Source organism: Nyctibius grandis, chromosome 6 (genome assembly GCF_013368605.1).
Source record: "Nyctibius grandis isolate bNycGra1 chromosome 6, bNycGra1.pri, whole genome shotgun sequence".
NCBI lineage: Eukaryota > Metazoa > Chordata > Aves > Nyctibiiformes > Nyctibiidae > Nyctibius > Nyctibius grandis.
Genome location: NC_090663.1, coordinates 60,646,975 through 60,662,228, shown reverse-complemented (window position 1 = coordinate 60,662,228; position 15,254 = coordinate 60,646,975). Strand labels below are relative to the sequence as shown.

Genomic DNA, 15,254 nt, shown 5'->3' with positions numbered 1-15,254 from the left:
TTCGTTTGAGTGTGATGCTTGAGTCAGGGAAGATGGAGGTGGGCTAAAGCTGTGTGCATGTGTGGGCCTGCTTGATTGAAAAGTTTGGGTTGTCCTGGTATGTCAGTCAATGCGTTCAGTTTCTAAGCTGCTGAAGTATGCAGCTTCATCCATTTCTCATAACACAGTTTTCGATTTGAGTCCCCCAGGCCGGCAGTTTCCCCAGCCCTATAACCCTGTCTGATTCCCCTGGGACTCTTGACCCATGGCTGGTTCTAGGGGCCACATTTTACTGCACTGGCTTTGTTGTTAGCCAATAAAAATGGAAGGGAAAGACAAGTTTCTACAAGACAGACTTAGAGTGCATTAAATAAATATAAATTTTATTAAAAACACCCACATTTCAGCGTTATCAGGAATGATATAATAATAAACAGCTTTCAAATAACCTGCATTACATTACAATACTTACAGTATTTATAACCATCCTCGGATTCTTTTTATAGACATACCAAACATTTCATGAAAATGAATGAAACTAAAGTAAAAAAGAAAAAAAAAAAAAGTAGAACATAAGCATAGAAAATGCACACAGAAGTTCATTACCTTAGTGTCAAACTGCTAAAGTTTCCTACACAAGTTAACCACTAGCTTTAGAAGTGAACTTTATACCACTGTGCGTCAATCAAGATGAAAAATTCATTCAAGTAAAGTTGACACCACTCAGAAGCATCTTCAAGTATGGCTATAGTCAACCTGATAATCCTATACAAGCGATTTTAGGTCTGCTTTGTCATTCGTTCCAACTGAGGCAGGGTTCTGTACACCAAAAATTACAGTTCAGGTATTTACAATACAAAACTGATTCACCAGCTACGCTTCCTGCTCCTGCTGCCAGCAGTTTGGCAAATGACGGTGCACGGCATATTAACCAAACATCTACTATTGATGACATGGATAATACAGGACATAAAAAAAAAAAGCCAAAACAAAACAATCACCGAAAGATGAAGATTTATAATGATTTAATTAATCTGACACATAACCATCATTATTTTTTTTTTTTTAAAAAAAAGTTGAAACTTTTGTTTCAATGCAGTGGGTAAAGTCACAGACTGAGAATTAAAAAACAAAATTGCCATAATAAATATTTGACCATTAAACCCAAAGGCCTCCTTTGATTTACTTGAGTTAGGTTGTGATTCTGTTCGATAAAATTTCTTTCGACCAAACTTAATTTTACAGTATATTGCACAAGATACATCTGGGACATGGAGGTTTGCATGTTTAGGGAAGCCCTTGTACAGACTGTACCTTTTTATATTTTATTCTATTCATTACAGTATCCAAGAAGCCTTGTTTAGAGAGTGACTTGAACGACTCTAGCAAACAGTCACTTGCCAAACCCCTGCCTTACATTTTTCCCTTTAATCAGCTCAGTGCATTCTACTTTCTTTTTGTTTATTCGTTTGAAACAGGCAAAACATTCTAAATCTCTTAAACACTTTCATTACAATAAAAAGAGCTAACGAATTTACAAAATTAGTTTTAGTTACATCAATACATGTACAAGAAAAAATAGAGAAGGGATTCAAAAGAAAAGCGTTAAATCCCTGAAAAAAAAAAACCAAACCAAACCAAAAAACCCAAGAATAATATATTTAACCTACAACAGCTTTACATACACACAGGTGACACGTTGGCATAGGAGAACATGAGCTGAAATATCCCTGAATTTTTAGAACCAAAAAAAAAAAAAAAGTTGAAGTTCAAGTTATACTTGCTAAAATGTCAAGTATTGAGAGAGTTTTTTTGTTTTGTGTTTTTTTTTGTTTTGTTTTTTTTTGTTTTTTTCAAAGGCTATTGGGGGAAAAAAGATGGTATACAATATATAAACTTTCACACTCAGTTCAATATCCTATTGCCAAACTAGTGTTGAGGTATATGACAAGTAGGAACATCACTCAAACCTTTTAATGTATTTTTAGCTCACATTATGATATATTTGTAGCAGGCTGAGTAGCACCATGATGTGAATTCAGCTCAAAACCCAAATATATATAGATTTAATATTTTTACAGTACTAAAATACTAAAGCATTGCGTTAAAAAAAGTTTTGTTTACAATTTAATTTACTATACAACTCTCCTGCTTTTTTTTTTTAATAGAAATTAAGGATTTAAAACCACCACAGCAAGCCAGCTGCCTATTTTTTTTTCTATTTAATCAACGGAATCACACAGAACTAACCCTGTTTCATTCATCTTGTGTAGGCATCGGTCTGCTCAATCTTCCTGGAAAAGAGGACACTTGCACCGAGAAATGACTTACACCACAATGTACATAATTATCAACACAAAAGCAATCTGCCATTCAATAGTTGAAGAGCATACAGATCTTTAAAAACAGCAGAAGCCCAAGCTAACTAGTTGTTGTCTGTTGCATGCTGCTAATTATTACCTGTGGTTAATATAAAATTCTTTCCTTAAAACTGTACATATTTGAGCAATGAACTTGTCATAATAATTGTAGAAAACAGTTTACAGTATAGCTGTGTGAGATGAGCACCAGAAAAACATGTGTTTTGTGTACTAAAGTATTCCCTTATATCCAGTAAGCCCCATTTTTACCATAACTGACTGTATTAAAAATGGATATGTAGCCCACTAGCAGATGCACGGCTAAAACAAAAGTATTTAAAAGCTTTTTTAGTTTAAAAAAATTATCTTTGCATTTTAAAATCAAAGTAAACTCTTTTTTCTTTTTAATGTCTTAGTACCTTAGCATTGTTCAAGTTGCCAAGCTTAGGTAGACAAAGTGCTTTTGAAACACTATTTAAAAAAAATATCTCTATATATTTTATTGTCCTTTTCTAGGACTTGACTGGACGAGCAAAATCCAGAGGTCTTTGTAATTCCCATATGTTAAAAAGTAAGCTTATTTTAACACCAGGTAAATTCAATACATACATGAATGAAAAGGTCCTCCCTGTTGTTGAAGAACATTTGACTACATCATTGACATTTTGTTATAAAGGCATTAACTGTTCGACTGTTAAAATAAAGACACCATTCTCTTAGATAGCACCATGGGTTTAGAATATCCAAACAAATTCAGTGTTTTGCTGTCTATTCATTATGTTTTATACTTATCTACTGTGTTAAATAAAATCAAGAGACTAATAAGATTACAGTAAAAACTGCATGTTAAAAAGCCATAATTCCAGTATTTCAGTACATCATAGATTCAGCACCAGATGTTATTTTAAGATTCCTGCAGTTGTAATACTACAGTATTATTTTTTAGGGTTTTTTTTTGCTCCTGTTCCATGACTATGCAAACTTAACGACATTAAAAGTGGCCACAGATGTGCAAAACTGTAAGGAAAAAAAAAAATCCATTTGCAGATTATCTCTTTCAGTAATGGCGCCAGTGTTTTCAAATGTAAATTGTGAAACACTTTTTTGTTTTCTTTTTGTTTTTGCATAGGATGCTTTGGTCTTGTTTCCTACGTGCCATCTGTGACCACTTAAAAATCAGTGGAAAATAAGTGCGCTAGTGAGATTACCTCCTTTTGCTGGTGTGCTGAGGTTTTTCCACTGACGAGTTCTGTAAAAAACACTGTTTCCTTCTCCACCCTTGCCTTCCCCAAAACCTAAAGAAGAATTACCCTACTGACAAGGTGTTTTTTCAAATGAGGTAACCAACAAAGGTGTGAAGTTAGATATATCGGTTGTAAGGCCCTGTAACCCGTGTAAAGGCATATGGAGATGTAGTTACTGTGGAGTCTGTGGTGACCGACAGTGTCCTTTGTGCAAGAGACTTGATGAAGCGCACGTACGTTGGCTCTGAGGGTTCCTGTGGCTCAGCAGGCTCCCGCTTTGCTTTTTTGCCATAAGTTTTCTGAGGCACGTAGTCTGGACCATACTTCTCACATTCTTCTTCCTTCTCTCTTGCCTTCTCAGCCATCTTTGCCTCCCACAGAGCCAGACCATGTTTTGGCTCGTTCATACTCTTGTGCTGGTAAAAGACAAGGGATATTCTGGTGGGATGGTTCCTGTTGGGATTTTTTAAGGGAGTCGTTGCGTGGAGCTCACGTTTTGCACACTCTATGAGAATTGACCCATGAGACGGAGCAACTGCCACTCCTCCAATTTCTGAGTCCAGAAAGCTCTGCTCACTATCTGACCAGACTTCATCGGGATCCTCTGCTTTTTCTGGATTCAGCACATCAGTTTTATCTAAACCACCCTGGGGAGTAGTCCTGTCATGGTTTTGACCTGGAAGCATGTTAGACAAACCATTAACTGCATGTGAAATCATTTCACTATCCTTATTTTGGAGATGCAATGAATTAGGAGGACCACTAAACATACTTGCAGCAGAATGGTAGTCGTGTGCTAAATGTGGAGGGGGTTGCACATGAAGATGTTCACTGGTTTTACTCATGGAGGCATAATCCATGCTTGGATTACTCAGATTAGATTTTAACCTTGAGGCAACCTCCATAAAATGGCCATCAGCCTCATGGGTAGAGTAAGAGGAAAAAGACCCTACGTGGTGTACATTTGGTCTAATGGTGCAATTACTGAAAGAGTCTACCTGCATATTTTGGTTTCCATAATTCAAGTACTTGGGACCAAAACTCTGGTTATTCCCAAACCTATGCTGGTATAATGTTTGAATGGGTGGTAGACTTAGTTTAGACATATGGTCTTGGCTCTGGCAACTATACAGGTCCATGTGCTGATGCTGGGAAGGGTAGGAGCCCAAATAAGAGGGGCAGTTGTCCATAGCTATGTTTCCATTGCATTGGTAGGGTGGATATTGGTTATTTTGACTTAATGATCCTGAATAAGGGTTCATGGGACTGGAAGAATTCAAATAAGACCCCGCAGGCTGTGATGAGGTTGTGTAGAGGTTCATGGGATTGGACCCTCCATAGGGATCTGAAGTGTATGAAGAGCTTGGATAAGCATTGGCTGGATTAGGCAACCTTACATAGAGATTTGCAGAACCTGAACCCGAGTAAGAGTTAATGGGATTTGACTGAGGGTTGTTAGGGAGAGTGCGCTGCGGATGTTGCTGTTGTTGTGTGGCTGGTCCTGAAAGACGTAAAAGATCTGTAGATGTGAAGAGAAAAAAAAACACACACAAACAAGCTTTTTTTTTAAAAAAAAACCCAACAAATACATACTTTATAGACTTTTCATTATACGTATCTGTGAAATTTCTGAGAAAAATATATCATATGATATGTTAACAGAGGTTCCCTTTCTCATATCTCAAATACAATCCTTTAAGAAGCTGAATAAATGCTAAGGCTACTCATCCTTTTTGGCATGCATCCAGTGAGATCAGATGCTAGTGGCAATGGGGAAAAAGAGGACAGCGCAATCTGTTCAGAGTCACATGCACAAAATCCAAAGAGTTGAATCAGCATTTAAGTAGCCCATGAAATGGAGCATCAAAGTGCTCCCAAACAGCCGTGCACAAGGTGACCTTGTTTTCCCCAAGAATAAATAATTCTTCTCATCTATATTAATAGAACTGTCTCAAAAAATGTCCCTAGCTTTATGTAAAAAACCAACGGTGACATTCACCGATAGAGCAGTTCAGTAACAAGTGAGATTCACTGAAGATGTAAGAGCAAAACCATCATTCATTAAAGTGAAATGGCATCGTTTAATGGTTACAACCCTAGCCTGGGTCATGGGACAGCTGACTTCTGTTCAGAGGTATTTCAGTGACCTTTGGGGTGGCCCTGGATGTATCACTTTATTTTCTCTCTGAGAAAGTTGCTGTAACAATAAAATAGTCATGATGAACTCCTTTGCTCAGGACTCTCAAATCTACTGATGAAAACTGCCAGGGATTGTTAAGTGGATTTTTAAACTCTGGAAAAACCTGCTCTGCTTTTGGTCTTGAAGCAGAGAGTACAAATAGTGGTAAAGAGGTTAGGCTTGAATCCCCTCAAATTAGGAAGCTATCTGTAACAGTGGCAGACAGTGAGTGATGTGTAGGTCATTCTTTCTTTGGCAGCAGCATCACACGTGTCTCTTCACGGCTTCTAACACTACTGGTCTTTTAAAGGTACTTTACAATACACTGGATGGCAAGCAGAGTTTGCAAAAGCACCGGATTTCTACAGGTGTTAACTATCCCACAGTAATGGATTTCTCATACAACTTTTTTTTTTTTTTTCTTCTCCAGAGTTGACCCCAATTTAGCACTCTAGTATTTATAAATATACAATATTGATATTTACTTTCAAGAATTCTCTTTCCTTTTTACTTTAAAATGTTCTTGGGCTAAAAATAATGGTTTTCTTGAGACCCATTATAAATTGCCATGATTTCTAGGAAGCTTACCACTGTTGATAAAGATCCCGATCAGATTCATGTGTTTACCTGCTAGCTGCTTTGCATGACCTGCCGCCTCAGCATTGCCTTGCTTGTTGCGTGCTGCAGCAGACTTCTCTCTTTCAGCTTTGCTAGACCCATTCTCCAAGGAGGAAAGCTTTTCTGCAGCTGCTTTCTTTGCTTCTAGCTTCCTTTGCCGACACGTCTTAACAGGCTCTGCTAACATCCTTACTTTCCGGCGAAAGGAAGTAAGGACCTGGATGCTGCCATTCCTCTTCTTCTCCTCCTGGCCTTCAGTGCTTCCGAACTCATCCACATCAGAGACTTTGTATAACGGGAGCACGTGGAGCTGCTCGTCTTCTGGTGTTTGGCCAATTTCACGATTGTCTTCTCTAGTTAGTGTGCAAACCTGTCAGAAAGGTGTGTTAGAGTAACCCCCTCAAACCACTCTGAGAAGAAGACATCTGAAATACTAGCCTGTGCATTTTATGTTGCCCTGCCACTGTTGGCAGGGCATCTAGCAAGCTATTTGTAAACTGTTAAGTTTCTGTGCAATTTATGCATATCACAAGACGTCTGCAATTTCATTTCTTCCATTGATCTGTTGGACAGTGTTAATAGAAACGGAAGGTATATATATCTGTTTCTTGTGCTGAAATGAACTGTATAGTTAGGGATTACCCCAACGTGAAATAAACTGTGTGATCCATTGTACCGTGGCCAGAGAGCTAAAACAGTGGAACCTGGGACTTTGTACTCACCTGACGATTTCTTCACTATAATACATTAGCTAGCTACCTATTAGAAATGGTGTGCAATATAACATGCTGCCATTGTATTTCACATCCCCTTACAATGGCAACTTCCAGGACTTTGCAAAGGAGCAAGTCACTGTAATGTTGATAAGATTTAAGGAAGTTGCTGTTGTGTCATGCAGAATGCTCATTGTGTTAGCTCCAGCTAAAACAGGTATTGGGAGGGTCTCGGTGGAAAAAGATGCTGATACAGACATTCTGTAGCAAAAGCATTGCATCAGCCAGTTTTAGGAAGAAAGCTCAGCTAGAAATATATATTGTATTGGTGGTGGTTGACTTGTCAATTAAGTCACGCCCTGGACTTAATCGGAATTTTAGTTGGTATTAAAAAAGTAGATATTCTCTTTGGTCATAATAAGAGCTGCACTGTGAATGTAGATAGTTGCTTCAAATTACAACCATGATGATTATTCAAAACTGAAGATTATTCTTTCTCCTGTTTACCCCAACTGTATGTCACAGAGAGAGTAGGCAGGGAAGTGAAGTAATCCAATACACATTGAAAACCAGCTCGCTTTTCTGGTATCTTCCACAGAACCTTTGCTGTACATGCTAGAGATCAGAACTGAAGAGAGTAAAGGGTGCGCGTACAGTACAAAGGATGGCAAGGCTTGCAGACTTTCTGCTCATCCCAAGCAGGAATGAAATCCACAACTTCCAAAACTCTCCTGGAAAGAAGTGATTTGTCTCCATTTTTATTTTGTGAAAAGATATAATACAAAGTTGTTAGAAAAAAATGTGTTTCAAGAGGACAAATATAAACCATTTTGTGCCAGGAACACTGAAACAGGCATTTCAGCCCTGCTGGGACCTTCTTTCCATTCTCTCCACAGTCTCTCTTTCATGAGTTCTATATTAAACCTTTCTTCAGTACACTATAAGTCTCATTCATTTGAATGAAAAATTGAGTAGGGGGTAATAAGTCAGCTCAATTACTGCTTAATGTTTCTTTTTTTAGTAATCTGCGTTATGCAAGTATAAATTTAAACAGATGGGAGATAATGAATTAAATATATGAAATTAGTGCTGGAGTAAGGAGGCTGTGTGCATCACAGACTTACCAGTGTACTCCCGTTCTGCATATTGTGCAAGTCTCTGTGAGCATGAGCGCAAAAGTCCAGGCAGGCAGTGACCCCTGAGAATGGGCGACCTTCTTTTAAACCCAGGCGACACTCGGGTGCTCTGTGTTCATACTCAATCTGGAAAGAGATGACAGGTATCACTGCAACCGAGCTGGATGCTCCACTACACGGAATTAGCACTCAATGCTCTGCCGTGACAACATGCAAGTCTCCTAACATCTTGGAGGTGGCAACATACACATCTTGAAGGCAAATAAAATCAAGCAATTTGATGGCAATTTCGTATCCATGCTTCATTCCTTCCTGCTTTGTACCCTGTTACCTTCTCTCCCTGGCGTGATTGTGAAATTGGCCAATAATACTTTTCCTTGCATATTACTTTTGATTCTCTGCCAGTGGTTGGTGTTTTTACATGACAAATGCAGCGCACGGTTTCAGCATCTGGCACTGTAAGAGTGATATGTTTGTGTAGACTGGAAATAATACCAAGCTATTAAGGGAAAATGGCTTTAGAAAACTGACTTCAGAATGACTTCATAAAAAATAATAATTTGCTTTTTGAGTTGTAATATTTGGCATGCTAAACATATCTTTCATTACCTTAAGTACAACTCTAACCCCTGACCAAAAAGATAATTCAGTCAAGACAGTACTTTCTACCCATGCACTCATTATTAAGGAGCTTTACAAAGAGCTGATAATGCAACAATAAACCTTACACAAAAAGAAAGGATTTTGTAATGGAAGATGAAGCCCTAGACAGATGACTGTTTCATATTTTATTTGGAAAATTAAAAATGAAACCACCTTTGTAAAATGCTTTGCTGAAATCCCTGAGCCTTTCAAGTGAATGCAAAAAAATCCACACTTGATGGAACTTAATGGATCCCATTTTAAGTTAAGGTGAAATTAGACATTTTGCCAAGTCTTGATCCAAGATCACTAAAAAGATGTCTAGTATGCTCACAGACCTTTATTTTTAAAATTTGGAATATTTACTTCCCTGGAGTCAGAAAATAAAAGCAGAACAAAACTTGAAACATGTAAACTTCTTTGGAATTAAACGAGAGAGGTCTGAAACGTTAGCCAGACTCTAATTGTCTGATTGAAGTATACTGGTGCAACTGTTCTCTGAGATGTTCTGTTGGGCCCAGTTGGAAAAACAGACCCTTTCCAATTCTAGATTTTAATCCAGTAGATTAGAATAAATCCAAGAATTTGGAATTTCTTTTTAGGATTCAAAGGGGGATTGGTTTTAGGGCTTTTTGGTTTTAGAACCTTTTACAGTACTGTACAAATTAGGCCTCGATCATCTCTCTTTAGAAAGCCACTGGCAGTAGCTTGATCAGGGTTTCCCCACAAATACAAGGTCCGCCTGAAACTCCTGAAATAGGCCAAGCTATACACATGCCTTATTACACAAGGTAAAAACTGAAACTTGCAAAAGCGTGTATTTTCAACAAGTGTCGGGCAGGACCATGGTCTACATGGTGAAGAATTCTTTTGTGAATTTTTATGGGAAAAAAAGGCAGCCTAAGCAAAGAACCATTTTATTGTTCACCACCCCCTCATTTTTTCTTCTTCCTCTTCTCTTCTTCTCTTGCAGAATGTCTCTCAGATATTTGGACAGATACGCACAGCTAGTGGGCACATGGCCACAGTTTCCTCCATAATGAGTCTCCAAACATTATCTCATCAGGTAAGTGAAATTGGGTAAGTCTGTACTGAGTCTGCTTACCCTGTCTAGTTGCTATTAAATATGCAGTAAAGGTGTGAGTTTTACAGCAAATAAAAATGGACAGTTTTGTGTTTGTTTACTGTTTCTGTTGCAGTTGAAAATCTGTCTTGTGCTGGTTGCTACAGCATAATGCTGTCAACAGGAAAGAAAGAAAGAAGGTGTCATAGTTTGCTGTGATGCTGATAGTTTGGAGACTATAAGTTCTGTGAATGTTTGTAATGGTGGTGAACCTGAGCAGCGAAAATGAAAGCCAACAGTTATGCATTTGCAAGGGATGTGTTGTCAAATGTTGATGCAAATATCTGAAAGACATTTGGTAACGGAATGCAGGTGAGAGACAGCCACAGTGGGAACCTCATAAAAGCTTTGGATGTGCTAGTATCTGTGAACACTGCTTCACAGAAAATATGTGCACGTGATCCCCTCATGAAGAAGGCTGGTGCAGGCACTTGTGTGCATATCCAGGGCTGAGTGCGTTCAAATACAAAACTTTGCTCTAAAACCATGTTTGTAATGGCTGTTTTGGTGAAAACTAAATTCATCTGCCACTTGAGACAGCAGAACTGAAACTGTGGCTTCAGGACTCGAATGCAACATGATACACTGACTTCTGGCACTGTTGCCAATCTCACACCATCTTCATGGCTGTTTTGCTAGTTTGGCTGGTGAATCACGCTAAATCCAGTATTCTGCTCAAGTGTGAAGTAATTTTATTGTGTTGATGTAGGTAGGTGAAAAGATTAGTTCTATTTAGTGAACCAAATTCTGCTCGTTTTACTTTTGAAAGCATTTTAAGTGGAATTGTTCATTTCCATTCGTCTCTACCACAGTGTCAAAGGAATGCTGACACAAAATGTACATAATGGTTTGGTGCAAGGCTGAAGCATTGGGAAGTGTGATAAAAATCACGTTATTTGCATGACTGCTCCATTTCCTTTTTCCCCCAGCATACCTGGTTGTTATATGCATCAGGTGCAAGCTTCTTGTAGGTAGGTGCCATCAGGGTTGACAGATTCTGCAAATTGGATTCTAGTTTTTCTTCCTGTTAGGAGATGAGATAGAGTTCAATGACATTTCCGTACTGTATGTATGGGATCTAAGAAGTTAGGGTCTTTACAAAATTGTGTTTACACTGACAGTTATGTAAAGGGCTAGACTCTTATCATTCTTGTTCAGACAATAACTGTTGTGAATCTCCTTTTAATTTTATTGTTTCAGAGCCTTTAAAGTAATTAAGTAGTAAAGTAGTGTAGTGTGATCCTTGTGATGGGACATCACATACTATAATCTTAATTTGGTTTATATTAAGAAGAATCACATTCTTCAACATGGAGATGTTTTAGATCCAAGCGTGATGATCCTCATTATTTTCCCTATTGGAGCTTTGGGGAAATAATACTCTTCAGAAAGCTTGAGAGAAATAATATCAGAATGCTCCATCAAGTAAATTTGGCTAATTTAAGGGTTTTGCACATCACAATGACAGCAGTTCAGCACACTGAAATATCTTTTCATGCAGCAATTTAAAATTATTTAAATACTTCAGACTTCAAAAAGTTCCCAGTTCTTAAGCAATGAAGAATTGTGGACGCGTCTAGTAGTTGGTGATATGGAGGTAGGAATGACCGCACTTCTTTTTTTCTACAAGGAGAGGTACACGCTCTCAAAAAGAAGGGCTCTTTAGAAATTAAGTGCTCTCATAACATACTCCAAAGTTGCTCCCCATCCTCTCAGGATGAGAATCCCAAATTCAAATCCTCGCTTACATGAGGCCCTGATTTTTAATTTCAAGTGCATAAAGAACACTGGCATACTGGAGTGGTATACTTGTGTTTAGGAGTTTGTATAATTTAGGAATGTGTGAAGAGCTGTGAAAAGCCTATGGGTTTGAAAGAGACGTGTTTGGTGCATTAAAAGTTTGTATCTCCTACTGTGGGACTATATCCTAGTTTGGGACTCCAAAATGACATTACAAAATTGTCAAAAATATCTTGCTGTGACCTTGTGGCTGCTGCCAGAACTTGGAGCTTTTGTATGGCCCATAGGTTACCACTTGTAAGTGTTACTTCTAGTTTTTATTGGTGAGGTTCCTATTTATGTTGTCTACAAACTGTGTCTATGCTATGGGACCTATCCCCTGGTCTGGATGCATGCTTTGGCTGCTCCCAACTTTGTGGGGGAACAAGACTGGAGGGTAAAATCATCTTCCCTGCCCAGCTCTGGCTTTCACGGGAAGTAAATCCAGGAATGCAAGTTGGAAGAGTGCCCTGGTGGGCTCTGGCCAGGTATCCAGCTTAGAAAATTTAGGGGGTTTAGGATTGCAGGCTATGATAAAGAAGGCTTTGTGCCACAGCATGATTGAAGGAGAGCTATTCTGTAATTCTTGGGGCCGTAGAAGAGCAGTGGGGAGGAAAAACGGGATGTTAATTATGATGATATTCTAAATAGTGTGCTGTTCTCAGCACAGGCCACAGGATGCAGAAGTACCTGGCTTTGATCGCGTGAAACAAATGCTTGGATTTGTGTAAGACACCAGAACACAGTGGATCTATATGTCAGTATACTACGCAAGGGACTAAATTTGCACATGCTTGCCAAAAACCAGACTGGGCCATTGGAGCCTCCCGGACACATGACTAGCTGGAGCTGTCTAGGAGTCGCTGCAGACACAACTTCAAAGGCATCTTGTGCCCAGGCTAAGGTCAATGTTTTTTTATTACTCTGACTCGTTTTATACAGTTGCATTTGCTGTAACACAGAGCCCAGTCTGGAAACCTTCAGTGGGGCGGGACTGTATGCAGAATGAGTCTTCCTGTCCTCCTCTTCCTGTTGTCATCTCAGAGTTTCATCGTGTTTGTCTCCATGCAGTCTGCTCTGGTTCCCACTTGCAATGTTATGTGCCTTCAGTTGGTAAACCTTCTGCTCTGCCGCTGGGGAATGCCCGACTGCAGGCCTAATACAGCGACGATTATTCAGGCCGTGCCCTCTCCTCTAATTGTGAAAGCCTGCAAACATGGTTTCAAGTCTCAGGGCTTTTACCAGCTGTCTAAATTTGGACAGTCAATTCAGCTGGCTCAGTGACTGGAATCAATCAGTTTTGACTGGCAGTTACTTAATTACCCTACATGTAGGCTGTTCAGGCAGGGCTCTGGCCCCGGTCTCTTGTACTGTATCTCCATTTGCAGAGTGACAGAAAACATTTCCTTGCAAATGAGACTCCTTTTAGAAATGGACACCAACCTCTTTTGGGTCATCCCCCATCAGCTTAAACTTTCTTGGAATCTTGCTTCTGGCAAACTTACAACCATTGTAGTACATGCTCCAGGAGCAACCAAAGGAAAATGAAGCACCACAAGTTTCAGGGTCCAGCCCTTGACATGCGCAAGTCCGTCTGAAAAATAAGAGAATATGGCTGTTAGCAGCAGGAGGGTCACGCCACGGCATTCACACAGTGGGCATCGGCGTTCTGCCAGCGCTCTGGGGATCACTGGTCTTGGATCATCTTCCATCAGTGAATAATGAAGAAATGAAAGAGGGAGGCATATGCATTATAACAGAAGAATTTCTCAGAGTGAATAATTTCATGGTTGCAAAGCAAGAACTATGGGGTTTCTATGTGTCTGTGAGAAAGCTGGCTTTGCTCGAAAGAGGGTATGTTTGCGCAGTGCCTTGTTAGGCAGCGATATTCATGGTACCTGAAAGGGGCATGTGCTGATGGCACTGCAAGAACGTGGGAGCCCTGTGACAGGAGATCAGCAATAATTCCCAAAACATGACTCTACCCATGAAGCCAAAGTAACATACAGTGATAGCTATGTTAATTTTGGTCTAAATGTTCTTCAGTATCAGAGAGACATGGGAAAACGATATAGTGCAATTTCTTAGGACAGGCCAGCTTCTGTAGGCTTACAGTATGACTTAGTGCACCTAGTTTTTATTTCAAGGTTGAGGTATCTGCTGTCCTGGGCCCTGCTGAGATCTCTTCTGTTAAACATACGGAGATGCTTCACAACTCTGGGAAGATGTTTTTCCCTGATTTATAAGAACATTTACTTTTCTTTTCTCACAAGGTTTGAGGATTTTCAAACTCCCTGAAATAATTGGAAAGGTTGTGCGTATTGCAGCGTAATAGCACGAGTGGAGGTGCCAGGTCTGAGGCTGAAGATGGGATTGCAAGTCTGCCGAGCATACCCATTGTTCCACTTACTCTTCGTTCAGGGCGCACCGCCGGTTCGTGAGCGTGCCGTACTTCCTCAGGGTGTCGGTGAGTTCGGAGTAGAGCTTGTCGGCTAGGCTTGTTGGGATTCCCTCCCAGACCAGGATGAGAATCACGATCACGGCTGTCTCACACGTGTGGCCCGCTCGCTCACGCACCAAGCAGAGTAGCTTTTCCTCCTGACTGCTTCTGCGGACTACCTGCATGCACAGCAACACACACCCCCAGAGCCCCAACACAAACAATGCGTTTCTTAATGTGAAGAGCAAGAGAATAGGAAACCTCAGCATTAGTGTGCGTGTTGGGAGGTTACTTCTACTTCTGTCTTCCTCTTTGTCTCTGGCAACTCGGTCCATTTTTCACATTTAGTGATATGGGCCAGGGCTACCCCTTCTGTTTAATGAAGCTGACTCTAAGAGGCTAAGCTTGACTGATGGCATGGAAAGCCATGGTGGTGGAAACCAGCTTTGTAAAGATATCCCCCATGCTCTGATTCAGCAGGAATATTCTCCTGAATCTGTACTATGGTACAAGTGGCCCAGTTTGATTAGTGGGCAAAAGGAAGTGAGCAGTGAGGTGGCTCCACGCACAGAGCTGGATGGTGGACACCTGTGCTTAGGGCAGGAGCCATGCAGGGAAAGGCAGGCAGCTAAGGAAGGGACTAAATAACTGGACACAGGAGCTCTCTCCCTTTCCCTCCCGAACTTAAGCAGCTAAACTTGTAATCAGCCACTCAGTTTCATGACCTGCCCTTACTACATACAAATGTTACAGCAATGAGAGGAAAGCAGTAGATGTTCAAATAAAAGAGTGTCCTTGCTTCTCAGTGCTTGTGCTACTGTGGGTACTTCTGAAAAAAAGGTGCAGTCTGGCATGCATAAAGACTATAATCATATATCAGTTTTTCCTCATCCTGCCTTTCCCCAGCTGACCCAAACCACTCAGTAATTTGTGCCAAAGTGTTTGCTAAGTGTTTGCTAAGGGGGTGTCCTAAGGCCTCTCGAACTGGGAGTGCATTTGAAAAACATCACAGTGGTGCACTTACTGGACTTATTTGTAAAC

The 15,254-nt window shown here is 40.0% G+C and overlaps 1 protein-coding gene across 1 annotated transcript in view; it reads right to left on the bottom strand.

Annotated features, from left to right (window-relative positions):
• Window positions 1-379: 379 nt before the first annotated feature.
• Window positions 380-15,254, bottom strand: part of TET2 (tet methylcytosine dioxygenase 2) — a 75,352-nt gene continuing 60,477 nt past the window's right edge. Inside the window, exons 5-10 of the mRNA XM_068403798.1 lie at window positions 14,184-14,392; window positions 13,217-13,367; window positions 10,929-11,018; window positions 8,218-8,355; window positions 6,390-6,750; window positions 380-5,102 (exon numbers count right to left, since the gene is read on the bottom strand). Of these exons, the coding sequence (XP_068259899.1) occupies window positions 3,700-5,102; window positions 6,390-6,750; window positions 8,218-8,355; window positions 10,929-11,018; window positions 13,217-13,367; window positions 14,184-14,392 (2,352 nt within the window). The 3' untranslated portion in view covers window positions 380-3,699. The remainder of the gene's footprint in view (window positions 5,103-6,389; window positions 6,751-8,217; window positions 8,356-10,928; window positions 11,019-13,216; window positions 13,368-14,183; window positions 14,393-15,254) is intronic.